Here is a 14,138-nt window from a genome sequence, read left to right on the forward strand (position 1 = left end):
ATTAAAGACAAAGTATATTTTAGGTGTGGAAGTTAGTACCAGCCTAGGGACACTAGTAATACCTTTATTTCCGCCTGGGGCACACTTGATGCAGCATATATTTGCAGGTCAACGATGTACGCCTCTTTTTCGGCCAATTTCTGTTCCTTTGCCGCAAGAATGGCGTCCATCTCAGAACCACGCAAACGCTGCGCCTCCAGTTCCTTGTCCTGGAGAACGACCAGCAAAGGGTCAGATCACAGACGATCGTCAATGAGAAATCCACAAGCTCCAACATATTAAAAATATTAACCAATAGGAGAAATATGTAATAATATGTATACAATGAAATAGCACAGTTACACAGAATAAATCGCTCTCTTATGGAGATGGGGCATTTTCAGGAAAATTATAGCTTGAGAGCTCATTCACACATCAGTATAGGTATGTGCTCTGCTTGTGGTAGATCCAGTCAATGGCATATCCAGGGTAATGGTGCTTTAACTGTATATATTACTCCTCCAACTCCACTCAAAACATAATTTGTTAATTAAACACTCAAACTGGTTTAGTATCTCACAAGTGATTTCTAAAACCACTGTAAACTGAAAACATATACTATTTAATTGGAATCTATGGATTTTAGCAAGAGAAAAGATTGCAGCAATATAACGGCTAGGTTTACACCTGGATGAACTAATCAATTTAAATGTGAAGATGAAGATTTTCCTACAAGACTAAAACGCAATTGCAAATTCCTTATTTACAGCAGAGGTGTAGAAGCAGTAGCTCTGTTTTCATTTTACAATGATTCATATTTAATGTACCTTTTTCTGGAGTTCTTCATTTTTAATGGACAACTGTGACTCTAATTCTTCAACTCGTTTTCTCAACACAAGAATTTTCCCTCGATTCGCAGACGCATTCTCCAGGTCTCCATCTCCAGAGCCCTGAAATCAAATATAAATACCACTAATTATCAGTTACAGATATTTGGCAGACGTTGAAAGCACAGGCATCTGTCAAGTATCATTAGCCAGGCATCTGAAATGCCATTCATAGGGAGAAAAAGAGCTTTGTGTGACATTTATTTCTGGGTTATCTGTAACCCTTAATCTAAATCCAATTGTTTATTAGATATATCAAGTATCAATATGGCTCCAAAATACAAAATATTTGAAATTTGTTCGTGTTTTAAATATTTTTTTTTAATACAAAGAACCTGTCTCAGTCATTAGGTTTAAGAGTAATGTGAATAGCTCTTGCTGGAATCGGCCAGATGTAGAACTGGAGCCACTAACAAAAGTGCCCTGGAGCACAGGCGTTACCAGATACGTTACTATACCGCTTTCCATTACATCCAGCAGTTTACACAAGTCGCACCCTCTCTACCAGGCAAAGCTCAACCCCTGGCAGTGTCAACAGTCAAACAACTTAAGAGGCGATTTCAGACTCCGCAGTTCCTGAGAAGCTCATGGCAAACATTTACCTTTTTCTTTTCAACTTTTTTGACCTGTGCCCCGGACGACGTCAGCTGCTTCTTCAAGTCTTCCAGCTGCGAGGTTAATGATGCAATCCTGGCCTTGTTTTGGAGTTTTGCTTTAGAGACCTTAGAATCTGAAGATTCCTTTTCTTCCTGCGTAACAATGTAACTTATCAATAACCCACAAGACAAGTATACTGCATTCTTTTTACAACGCTACACAACTCCAGTTAAAAAAAACAAAGAAAAACAAAAGCAAAAAAAAGCAATAAAAATGAAAAACAAACAGCATAAAAGGCTTCCAACCACTATGATCACCTCCTAAAGGAAGAGATTAAACCGATTAGCTCAGTATATTTCAGTATATTTCTTAGTGGTATGGAGAGAAGGTAAGTTAGACCACATATCCGCTGGTGTTGCATTTGCATTTTTAAAACAAGCAACTAAAAAAACGAGTGCAAACACTTGTGTTTGTTAATAGTGTTTATAAAGTCACTGGAGGAGACACAGGCTTCCCCAATGCATTTATTTGCCGTTATGGAATAAGATGCGTTTTAAAACTGGAAACATAAACAAGGCAACCGGAACGCTAGGGTACAGTAACAAGAAACAATGGTCCGTAGTTATAACCTGTTAACCTGCATTGTACAAGCATTATAAACGATGTTGTGAAATTAACGGCAGTGGGAATGAGGCCTTTGATATTGCATAGAGCTCTACCTTCTAAATGTAGGGCCAATACCCACTATATCTCCTCAATGAAACGTATAAAATATACAAAAAAAATTCTCAAAAACATTTTGTCTAGATTTCAATTAGGTATTTTAATTCAGTATGGTCGATTAATCCTTACAAAAAAAAAACAGTAGAAAAAGTTCAATTCTACATATTAGACCACAGATTGTGTTTTTCTCTCTCAAATAATTGTCATCTAGCCAGTGGTTGAAGTGGGAATTTAGAAGTTGCGGTACGGAAAATGTAAATGAATGGAATGGTCGTGTTACAATGAAGGCAGCAGGAGACGTGGCGGTATAACATACCACTGTATACCAGCCAACTTCCACCGCTGAATGTACCAATGTAAACTGCAAATAGTGACTTCTATACTTTAATAAAGGGATAAAGGGGCAGGGATATTAGTTAGCCTTTCCTTTGGAGACATCTGTTTTCCTGTTCATTTTAGAAATCAGTGGTGGGCAACATGTGTCTTTCAGGGGCTACGCAAGTGGTCCTTGACCGTAATGTCTATGACCCCCCGCCCCCAAGAGAAACTACAGATTCCACCTGGACACAGAAGTATAGGACTGTTGAGTAAATCCACAGGGTCAACCTGACCTCCTTCCAGGACAAATCTAGTCCGAAGCTACTGCAATATAACGGATAATGGAGTGCTCTCCTATTCCGCATTAATGCCAGCGAAACTTTAAGAGCTACAATGAGCCTAAAACACAGGTTCCACTCAAATGTAATCCTTCTGAACACCTTATATACAGACCCATCTCGCACTCCTCAAATGTACGAATGGTTCTACCAACTTATCTGGTCAGTCTCCCTGACACTGGACAACCAGCACACAGACGTATGTGCTTATTTTATGCACCCCTGTAATAACCAATCTGCTCACAAGCTAAATATTCTTCTTATAGATTCTTGGAAATAAGAAGCTTAATCGGCGTACAGACCTTGAGCTCTTGATCCTTCTTGCGCAGGTCATTGTCTTTCTCTCGGATCAGATCTTTCAGCTGTACCACCAGCTGCTGCGTCTGTGCCAGCTGTTCCGTCAGATCTGCCACTGACATGGTGCCAGCACTTTGGTTGTCAGAGGCCTGCAAACAGAAGATAGACCCTGATCGTATCTCCCCAGCACCGAAACATCACAAGGATAAAATCGGACACTAGGTAACGTCACCGTTAAGCTGGCTAACAAGCGGTAGTGAAATATTTGAAGTCCGCTATGGAAAAAACATCTAAGCCCGGATGAAATGCAGCATGAAAATGTATATAAGAGGTTAGGACCACATACAATTAAATGCAAGCTCTTTGACTTAGTTCTCTGTTGAATGATAATGGTTAAAATTATGTTCCTCCCAATTTGTTTTGGTAATTATTGTTTCCTTTTAAACAAGTACACCAAGCACATAATCAAATGCTTGATGGAAAAACAAAAAGATTTAAAACAAACATAATGTGTGTTAAACATATTGATTAGATTTAAATAAATTCATCATTGAATTAAATATCACTTACTGCGGCTGGGGAGGAAGACTCATCCCCTGAATACCAATTCCACATAGTGTGTGACGGGCACTGAGAAGGAAGCACAGAGTCTGAATCATTACATGCACATCAGGTATTGTGCATTGCTGCTGTAAAGGGTGATTGACGTATACACGAGTCTACCCAGCTTTCCTGCAAGGGGTAGAGTGACAGTCTATAGCAGAGGTGTCCAAGTTCAGTTCTCAAGGGCTACCAACAGTTCATGTTTCCAGGAATTCTGTCTGTAGATACTGACCCAGCCAAATAGATTAACTCATCTCTGCATGATTAAAGAAATCCTGAAAACATGAACTGTTGGTAACCCTTGAGGATGCAACTTGGAACCCTCTGATCTATACACTGCACTAGTTAAACATTAAAGGGTATATTTACTAAACTGCGGGATTGAAAAAGTGAAGATGTTGCCTATAGCAACCAATCTGTTTCTAGTTAGCACTTTGTAGAACATACTAAATAAATGCTAACTAGAATCCTATTGGTTGCTATAGGCAACATCTCCACTTTATCAAACCCACAGTTTAGTAAAAATACCCCTATGTCACAGAAATTCCTACTAGCAATGTTACATTCTGCCATCCTGCAAAGCACATTATATTGTGCCTTTATTCTCCATCTATGTATTTTATTACTCCAGTAGTTGATCTCACGGATGAACGGGCCACATCAATCTCTCGTTAATGCAAAGTAAATCTCTGCGAGAGTCTTGTGTAACGCAGCCAGAGCTAACCTGCTAGTCCTGACCGCTGTGCTACAGAACTGCACTGCAGGGAAAGAAAATATTAATCATGTTGACTTTTCTCAGAAACGTGAAGGACAATTTTCCTCTTTCATTCTAATAAAAAGTACATTTTGTTGTATTTCTAATTGCAATTATGATTATTAGCCTACATAATGGATAAGCAATATTCTACATCAGAGGTAGGCAACTTGTGATTCTCCAGCTCTGGGTAAACTACAAATCCCATCATGCCCAAAGGCTGCGACGATCGAGAGCTACAGGTTGGCTACCTCTGTCCGAGGGTCACTGGCTTCCTTGCATTAAACAATAAACGCTCTCGAGAACAATACACAGATGACTAAAAATATTGGCACCACTGCAGTGAAAATTTAAAAAATATTTTGATATCCACATAAGTATTTATTATTAGTTTGCAGAGGAATGAAACACAAACAACAGAAAAATGAACTAAGTTGTAGCTTATTTCATACAAAAATTATACAAATGGACCAAATAAAATTATTGGCATAATTGAGAAGCAGTTATAAAGAATTAAGATTTGAAGCAGGTGATTCTCCTCCATATTCCTTCTTGGAGAATGTTATGTGGACAAACGAGACCAAATTCGGGCTCTTGGCAAAGCACATCATCCCTATGTTTACAGAGAGCAAAATGAAATGAACACTTCCTTACAGTGAAACATGGAGGAGGTTCAGTGATATTTTGGAGTTGTGCTGTGTCCGGCACTGGGTGTCTTGAACGTGTGCCTGGGATCATAAATTCTGCAGATTACCAAGACCTTTTGGAGTTTAATGTTGAATACAGTGCCAGAAAGCCAGATCTCTGTAGAAGGTCACGTGTCTTCCAGCAGGACAATGACCCCAAACACTCTTCACAAAGCAGCCAGGAATGGTCCAAGACAAGACGCTGGACTGTTCTGAAGTGTCCAGCAATGAGTCCAAGGGGTAAATGTATCAAGCTGAGAGTTTTCCGGCGCGTTTGAAAAGTGGAGATGTTGCCTATAGCAACCAATCTGATTTTAGCTGTCATTTTGTAGAATGTACTAAATAAATGATTGCTGGAATCTGATTGGGTTTTGAAACCCGCTGGAAAACTCTCAGCTTGACACATTTATCCCCAAGTCTGAACCCCATAAGGCACGTGTGGAGAGATCTGAAATCCGCATTTGGGAGAAGGAACCTTCACATCTGGGAGAACTGAAGCTGTTTGCACAAGAAGAGTGGACCAGACTGGCAGTAGAGAGGTGCAGGAAGCCCATCCACGGCTATAGGAAGATGCTTATTGCAGTTATATTGACCAGAGGCTGTGCTACCAATTATTACATCTAAGCTGTCAAGTTTGTCAATGCCATTTCTTTTCATTTTCTTCTTTAAAAGGATATACAGTATTAAACTCAGAATCCAAAACAAAGGTTTTGTATATAAACAGAGGAATAATGGTGGACGCCAAACACTGTTGCTAATTTCATCTTATGTTTAGAGGAAATTGTGAGCTATTAAAAAAAAAAAAAAAAAGTGCAAGGGTGCCAATATTTTTGGCCACGACTCTAAAACACGAGCGTCAGTGCTTTTAATCTGCAGGCTTCAGCTGGATATATAACATTGCCTTATATGTCCCTCTATGTTTAGATAGCAGCATTAGTACAAAGCCCAGTGTCACTGAACGCTCTCTATATACTGGGACATAAACTGTATAAAAATCTGATCTGTGCCGATTCCATGGATGATAAATGATTTATGTTCTCTGAATTATAACGATTACAAAGCACCATCGTAAGAATTGATAGACAGCTTATTATTACACACGTTCAGCTGGATTTCCAAGAGGTGGGGGACAGCTATGTATCTTAACAGCAGTTTCACACTGGGAATCCTGACAGACTCTGTGAGAACTTAACCGCTTAACCCCCAGAAGAATTTCGTCCCTACATGACCAGACTGAATTTAACTTCTCATTAATAGTATACTTTTTTTTAGGGACAGAGTGGACTTATTTTGTTAACATTTTGGAATAAACATTTTTATTTTATGGCTGTTATGCAGAGCAGAAATAGGAAACATAATTCAAGTTTCGCACCTGGTAGACTCATAGTTAATTTTATTCTAGTGCAGCCCCCAAAAAATTTACCCAACACTTTAAACAGCTAGGTCTTCTGCTTACACGGCAACCTCATTGCAGAAATGGTGCTTGACAATTGAGGAGCTCATCGTTCTGATAGCTAGCTGACAGTTTGTGATCAGGTTTTCTGAATTTGCGTGGAATTTCAATGAAAGCTGTGCCTTTGGGCATGCTGGGACTTCTAGTACCCCCCCACAGACAGAGAACCAAGGTGCCTAACATACACTCAGCACACACATATACGGCAATTTTAATATGACTGTCAGGGTGACATTGCTTACATCCATGGGCCATAACAAAAGATAGCAATTTTGGGGTTCAATGACGCTTTAAAGAGAAATTGTTTTAATGGGTGGGTAATGGGCCACATAAACAACAATAGACCGGGCTAAGAAATTATTTGTCTGTTGGCAGCACACAAATCCTTATGTAGCAAAATATCCTACTGTTCAGTGTGAGAGCGCTACAAGCGACATTTTATGGGTTTTGTTTAACATATAGTGTAGTGTTGGCTAACATGTGACACTCCAGGTGTTGTGAAACTACAAGTCCCAGTATGCTTTACCAATGTATAACAGCTTATTGCTGGAAGGGTATGCTGGGACTTGTAGTTTCACAACACCTGGAGTGTCACAGGTTAGCCAACACTGATATAGTGCCTTCACTTGGATTTCAGAGACATAGAGTACATAATGTACTGATTTCCCTTTAAGAAAGTGACTTAACTGGTTGTGCCAGTTGACTTCAGGATGCACCACCCTCCTCCTATAATCCCAGCACGCTAATAACTGCAATAAACAGTCCGCCATGTACACAGCACTCTATAGATTTTAACCAGACATATCCCGCCCAAGTCTCTTCAATCTCACAGGCTACTATTTATTTTTATTAGTGTCAAGTGGATTTGTCACAGAGACGGATGACCATATAGAATGCCCTTAGTAAGGCCAAACCTGCCACACATCACCGCTGTCCATCAAAGCAGCCATGCAGTCTAATTCTAACCCAAGTTCCTTGAATCATCTCTACTGCAGCGACAGCTGAATAGATCTGAGTGGGTTGAGGATTATTCTGCAGCTGTCCTACTATCAGAATAGCAAACAGCAGCACTGCAAGTGTTGTAAACAGAAACTCTGCTCAAGCACTCTTATTATCAGAGAGTAGATTCTTCTATTTATATATTTTGGCCCTGTACCCAGCAAAGACGAGTGACAGCATGCTGCGCTATCATATACATACACATTAGCTTGCAGTGATTACTTATGCACAAAACCAACTTATTCTTCTCATTTGTCCATAAATCTACATTAATTGTAGAACTATAACAATTGGATAATATTCTAATAATTACTGTGTGTATGGTAATGCAAATGATTCAATGTGACAATGTTGCAAGTTTAATTTCCACTTAGTTTCTAGTACAATAATGTGCTTTTATGTACAACTGATTCCATAATGGAGGTAGAGGTAAGTGGGATACAGGCTCCCAAGTCTTCTGTAGTCACTGTCCAAAAAGGATGAATGTTGTGGAAAATGTAGTCAATCAATGACTCTCCAGGTGTCTAGGAACTACAAATCCCAGCCCCCTGCTGACATGGCATGCTGTGACTTGTAGTTAGACAACAGCTGGAGAGCCACAAGTTTCTTAACACTGTTCTAGGTCAGTGTTGGCTAACCTGTGACACTCCAGGTGTTGTGAAACTACAAGTCCCAGCATGCTTTCCCAATATATAGCAGCTTATGGCTGGAAGGGTATGCTGGGACTTGTAGTTTCACAACCCTGGGGTGTCACAGGTTATCCAGCACTGTTCTAGGTTGACAAAGGTGCAGATGTGGAATGTATGGGGGAGGGGGGGACATTCCACCTCCTCTTCTCCACCCTCTCAGGCCTAGGGTCACCTGTCTAAGGGGAACAAGTTGCTATTTGCCCACCACCTTTCCTTCTATGCATCGCCCTCCTCACCTGGGCCCCGGGATCCTCACGATAATCTCATGACCCGGTGACACCCGGCCTCTGCTCCCATTACACACGCTCTGTCCCCTCAACCTGCCACTCAGCGCCGGCAGCCATCTTGGTGTAGGATTCAGGCACCAGCACAGCTGAGCCGTGACGTCAGCGCTCCCTCCCCGCCCACTTCTACCTAGTCATCCCAGCGCTGACGGATCCCTGGCCATGGACCTTACTGGCTGCCAGAGTTCAAGATGGCCGACATGGAAATCTCGGTTGCTATGGTGATGAGGTATGCTGAAATGTTTCACAGGAAGCAATGAGTGCATGCTTGGCAATATTTTTAATGTCCAGAGACACTTTGCTGTTTTCAAATGGATTTTGTACTGTGGTGTACAGGACACACATTTTGTTTATAATATTTTTAAATAATTAGGGACACTTGCCCACTGGGCAGGTTCATCTAAGCATTGTGTTCTGCACCTTAGTGCACTACAAAAATAACATTTTTATTCAATGGTATTGTTGTTTTGGCATTTAAAACACTATAATGTAGTAAACATTCATTTACAAAGTTCAGGAAATAAAAATAATTAAGGAGAATTGCCTTCAGTTTGGAGAATAAAAGGAATAGCTCTGTGCAGTTGTTGGATATTGAGCAATGGGGACATGTCCAGGCACTAAAACCCGAGACTTTGGAAGTTAGTGACTGTTGGCAACAGTGGACTCCGTAGGTATAGAGACATGTTTAAGGGATTACTGATGCATGGTGATGCCATGAATCTAGGCATTCAGTGACGACACCACTCCCCCTCCTGTGCTTGACCCCTGACCTCCCCTTCAGGAATTCCCAGAGGTCAGGTTATAAAAGTTGGCAAGTATGGGCACACCCCAACGTGATGTTTCCATGTTCCTTGTGGCATGAACATCGCCACTTCTCATTTGCACAACGCACATTGTCCTGATTCAAAAAACTCTTAAAGTTGGGAGGTATGAAAATGTCATTTGGCAAAAACTGAAGGTGTATTGGTATTGATGAAAATCCTGTGATAGTTTACATTCTACTATGACTTTTCCATTTGTATTCCAATCCCTTACCACCCCATCCAAAGTCCAGCACGTGTAGATTGGCAGCCATATGACACAGCTCTATACAGGACCAATTAAGATTTGGTGGAGATCTTGATGACCACAAGTCCTGCTGAACATCCAGATAGCATAAAAATTCAACCCAGTTTTTTTTACCATACCAGATGAAAAATTATTAAATAAAAATGTACTTTGATCTGGTATGATGAACCAACCCATGGTACAAAGGTTGGTCAGTTTTGGTCCAACTGTCCGGATTGACCAACCAAAATCCTAGCATGTGAGGACAGTTTCAATCAGTATGGAAAGGTCACATAAGCCTAAACTCTGAATGGCAGAGTGCCTGGGGCAGCAATCTGTTCACTGTGCAAGTCTTTGTTTTAATATTTTTATAATTAATATTTTTGGAATTAGTATTTTTAGATTAATACTTATTTCCATTATTATAAATATTCAACCACTTGGACTAAATTATTTCTATGTATTTTATACAGATGGGATCAGTGCTTGAAGTATGTGCCGGTATGACATACCACTTTTTCGTCCCACTTCCTTACAGGCAGCAAGGGCTGGCGGAATGCTTGTCCATCGGCTCTGTAAATACTTGGTGCCAGTGGCAGCACTCTCCTCCTCAATCGCTGACTGTCGGGATTGACATCATCACGTCCCAACACTGCCAGTGAGGAGTAGCGCAGAGAGTAGCCAGAAGACTGAAGAAGAGGAAGAGAAGAAAACAGAAGAAAATAAGGTCATAAGAAGGTAAGTAAAGAACAGAAGGGGCAGCAGTGTAATGAAGGGTGCACAATGTGATGAAGAGGGCAGCAGTGTAATAAAGGGGCAACAGTGTAATGACGAGGGCACAGTGATGAAGGGGGCAGTAGTGTAATGAAGGATGCACAATGTGTTGAAGAGGGCAGTAGTGTAAAGAAGGGAGCACAGTGATGAAGAGGACAGTAGTGTAATAAAGGGTGCAAAATATGATGAAGGGAGAAACTTGATGAAGGAGGGGGCACAGTGTGATGGAGGAGGGGCACAGTGTAATGGAGGAGGGGGCACAGTGTGATGGAGGAGGGGGCACAGTGTGATGGAGGAGGGAGCACAGTGTAATGAAGGAGGGGGCGCAGTGTGATGAAGGAGGGGGCACAGTGTGATGGAGGAGGGGCACAGTGTAATGAAGGAGGGGGCCCAGTGTGATGAAGGAGGGGGCCCAGTGTGATGAAGGAGGGGGCGCAATGTGATGAAGGAGGGGGCACAGTGTGATGAAGGAGGGGGCACAGTGTGATGAAGGAGGGGCACAGTGTAATGGAGGAGGGGGCTCAGTGTGATGAAGGAGGGGGCGCAGTGTGATGAAGGAGGGGGCACTGTGTGATGAAGGAGAGGGCGCAGTGTGATGAACAAGCGGGCACAGTGTAATGAAAGAGGTGGCACAGTGTGATGGAGGAGGGGGCACAGTGTGATGAAAGAGGGGGCACAGTGTGATGAAGGAGGGGGCACAGTGTGATGAAGGAGGGGGCGCAGTGTGATGAAGAAGGGGGCGCAGTGTGATAAAGAAGGGATCACAGTGTAATGAAAGAGGGGGCACAGTGTGATGGAGGAGGGAGCACAGTGTGATGAAGGAGGGGGCACAGAGTGATGAAGGAGGGGGCGCAGTGTAATGAAAGAGGTGGTACAGTGTGATGGAGGAGGGGGCACAGTGTGATGAAAGAGGGGCCACAGTGTGATGAAGGAGGGGGCGCAGTGTGATGAAGAAGGGATCACAGTGTAATGAAAGAGGGGGCACAGTGTGATGAAGGAGGGGGCACAGTGTGATGAAGAAGGGGGCGCATTGTGATGAGGGAGGGGGCACAGTGTGATGAAAGAGGGGAGCACAGTGTGATGGAGGAGGGGGCGCAGTGTGATGGAGGAGGTGGCACAGTGTGATGAAGGAGGGGGCACAGTGTGATAGAGGAGGAAAACAGTTTGATGATGGAGGGGCAAAAGTGTCAATTCATTAGTGAAAGGGGAATAATAGGATCAGGAACAGGGATAGATAAATAGAGAGGATCAAGGAGTAAGGTAGGAGCAAGAGACACCGAATGTGAGGCACAGGGGACAGCAGGGAGAGAAGGAGATAACTGTAATGAAGATAGGGGCACATAGGAGCAGAGACAGGAAATAGATAAAGGAAACATAAATGGTAATATGGAAGATATAAGGGAGATATTTTGGATAGTTTTGTTATAATACCGCTTTCATACTGCCGCCCCGGCAATATCCCGGGTTTTTCAAGCCGGGTTTTTGCCGGGGCTCGGAGCGTCCCAGCTCAGAAACACCATTCATACTGCACCTCGGACCCGGGAATTTCCCGGGTTGACCCCATTCATACTGCACAAGTCTGTGCCCTGGCAATTTGTGGGAGTCATCACCAGAGCAGTTTTCATTGGCTGAAAAATGGTGATGTCATTGAAAGGTGACTGGTTTTTTGACGCATAAAGATGATGCAAAAGTGGGTGGTGATTGTTCACCACATTACTTTTCATCATGGCCGTCATTCTCCAACAAACTCCGATTCTGCTTCAGCTTGATCTGCACTCCACCATCCACCATTTCTCCTAAACTCCTTCTCGAATCTTCCATGGGGTCCCACTGATGACATCATCCTCCAGAGACAGGCAGACAGCCAATCAGCTTGTTTTCTGTGCAACCCGGGTTGAAAACCCGGGTTGCACCATTCATAGTGCGGGCAACCCGGGAATTACCCCTCGATAAATCCCGGGTTGAAGACCCGGGTTTTTAGACCCGGGATTTTTGACTTGTACCATTCATACTGCACCAAGACCCGGGTCGTTTGAGCTCGCCCCGGCAAAAACCACGGATTTTGGTGCAGTATGAATGGGGTATAATATGGAGATATGTAAATACACAAAGGAGACATGAGGGAGAGGTGGAGGGACACAGAGGAAAGGTATTTGGAAACAGGAGAGCTGGGGGGGACAGGGCCTTGCATCATTTAATATGTTTTATATTATACTATATATTGTTAAAATGCATCTAAAATTAATTTCACTCTATCAAAATCCCTAAACCTTCGGGGGGCCTAGATCGCAGTAAGTACAGTAGTACAGTAAGGACGTGTTCACGTAATTGTGACTGAAGTAGACCTGGATGCAGATGTATATACATTGGTCTCAGGAGGAGTACCAGCACCCACAAGAAATACAATATACAATGATGATCAGCAGCACTAGCTATGTGATTCTGATTACTGATTGACCTCTCCAACTGATAGTACTTAAATGATTAGTGTGGCTGCTATATGAAGTTTCGTCAGTCTATTTGCATGTCAACTAATAATTCCACTTGGACTGCAGCAGGAATTTAATTTTTAAAGTGGAAATGAGATGTTTGTATTTACCTGAATTTAATTTGTGTTTAATTACGTTTTATATGGTAAATGTAACTTTCCCATTTATTAATAGGGGGAAGGAGCAGTTCAGTTAACGTTTAACGTTTAATTGGAAGTGCTCCTTTAAGCACTTGTACTTTCTGCACTTTATAAGACTGCACTCTACAAACTGAACACTAGATGGTGCTCTATAATTTATATATTTTTTTTAGTTATTTTTTTACTACATAGTGAGATACTGAGCTCAGCAGCTGCCTCTGTGATAGTGGTTAAGCCAATCTGTAGGGATATATATATACCTCCCAGCTGTCCCAATTTGACAGCTCTGTCCCACCATCTTGATCGGGATGCTTTATCCAGCGTTGGGAAGTATCTCCTATGAACGGGTGCCGTTCTCACTGGTGCACATGGCAATTAAGGTGTGTGGCTACGTGCCGTAGCCACACCCCTGCTGCCAAGGCCATCTAGCTAAGAAGAAACTGCTGAGTTTTTAGATCTGATTTCCTTTCTTTTATATCTATAGATTATTTACTTAGAAAGTGAATTTTGCTCTAAGTAAATTTATCAGTGATTGTTCCATTACCTCTCTGTTCTCCTGGTTTGTATTTATCAACTGATATGTTTTTTACTTTTGAATTTGCTTGCTTTTTATAAATGTATTGTTTTAGATTATGTATACCATTTGCAGCTTCCGCTTTTCTTCCATTTGTGTTTGATTTAGTGGTTCATTATTGGCAGTCTTTATGTAGCAGCAGCCTAATCCTTTCTTACATATGTTTCCCTTTTTTCCTTTCAACGCCTGAAATATCCTGTGTTTATTGATATATACTCCTGTTCCCAGGAGTATCAGTGAGGTTTTTCTACCCACAGACAGTAAAAAGTCCTTCACAGGTTAATGCTCATCACAGCTGGTGGTAATCCTGTGCTAACCCCGTTACTGGTCCATTGTTATATCACCAGTGGTCCCATTGTCCTACCTTGTCCCTCAGCAGACCTCCAGGAGCCCTAACAGTGGTGGGGGCAGGGGAAGTTACCTAGCCAACCCGGGTTTGTATCACCTGGGGGAGGTGGGAAGATTTGTCCAGGGACATGTTTTCAGAGCCGTAATGAGGCATGTGCG

General features: G+C 42.1%; 1 protein-coding gene across 1 annotated transcript in view; it reads right to left on the reverse strand.

Moving 5' to 3' along the window:
- LOC142103914 (uncharacterized) overlaps positions 1-8,679 on the reverse strand; it is a 57,830-nt gene extending 49,151 nt beyond the window's left edge. The window contains exons 1-6 of the mRNA XM_075188295.1: positions 8,560-8,679; positions 3,710-3,769; positions 3,145-3,288; positions 1,469-1,615; positions 807-929; positions 63-209 (exon numbers count right to left, since the gene is read on the reverse strand). Coding sequence (XP_075044396.1) covers positions 63-209; positions 807-929; positions 1,469-1,615; positions 3,145-3,288; positions 3,710-3,754 — 606 coding nt within the window. The 5' untranslated portion in view covers positions 3,755-3,769; positions 8,560-8,679. The remainder of the gene's footprint in view (positions 1-62; positions 210-806; positions 930-1,468; positions 1,616-3,144; positions 3,289-3,709; positions 3,770-8,559) is intronic.
- Positions 8,680-14,138: the final 5,459 nt, after the last annotated feature.

Source organism: Mixophyes fleayi, chromosome 10 (genome assembly GCF_038048845.1).
Source record: "Mixophyes fleayi isolate aMixFle1 chromosome 10, aMixFle1.hap1, whole genome shotgun sequence".
In the NCBI taxonomy this organism is placed as follows: Eukaryota; Metazoa; Chordata; class Amphibia; order Anura; family Limnodynastidae; genus Mixophyes; species Mixophyes fleayi.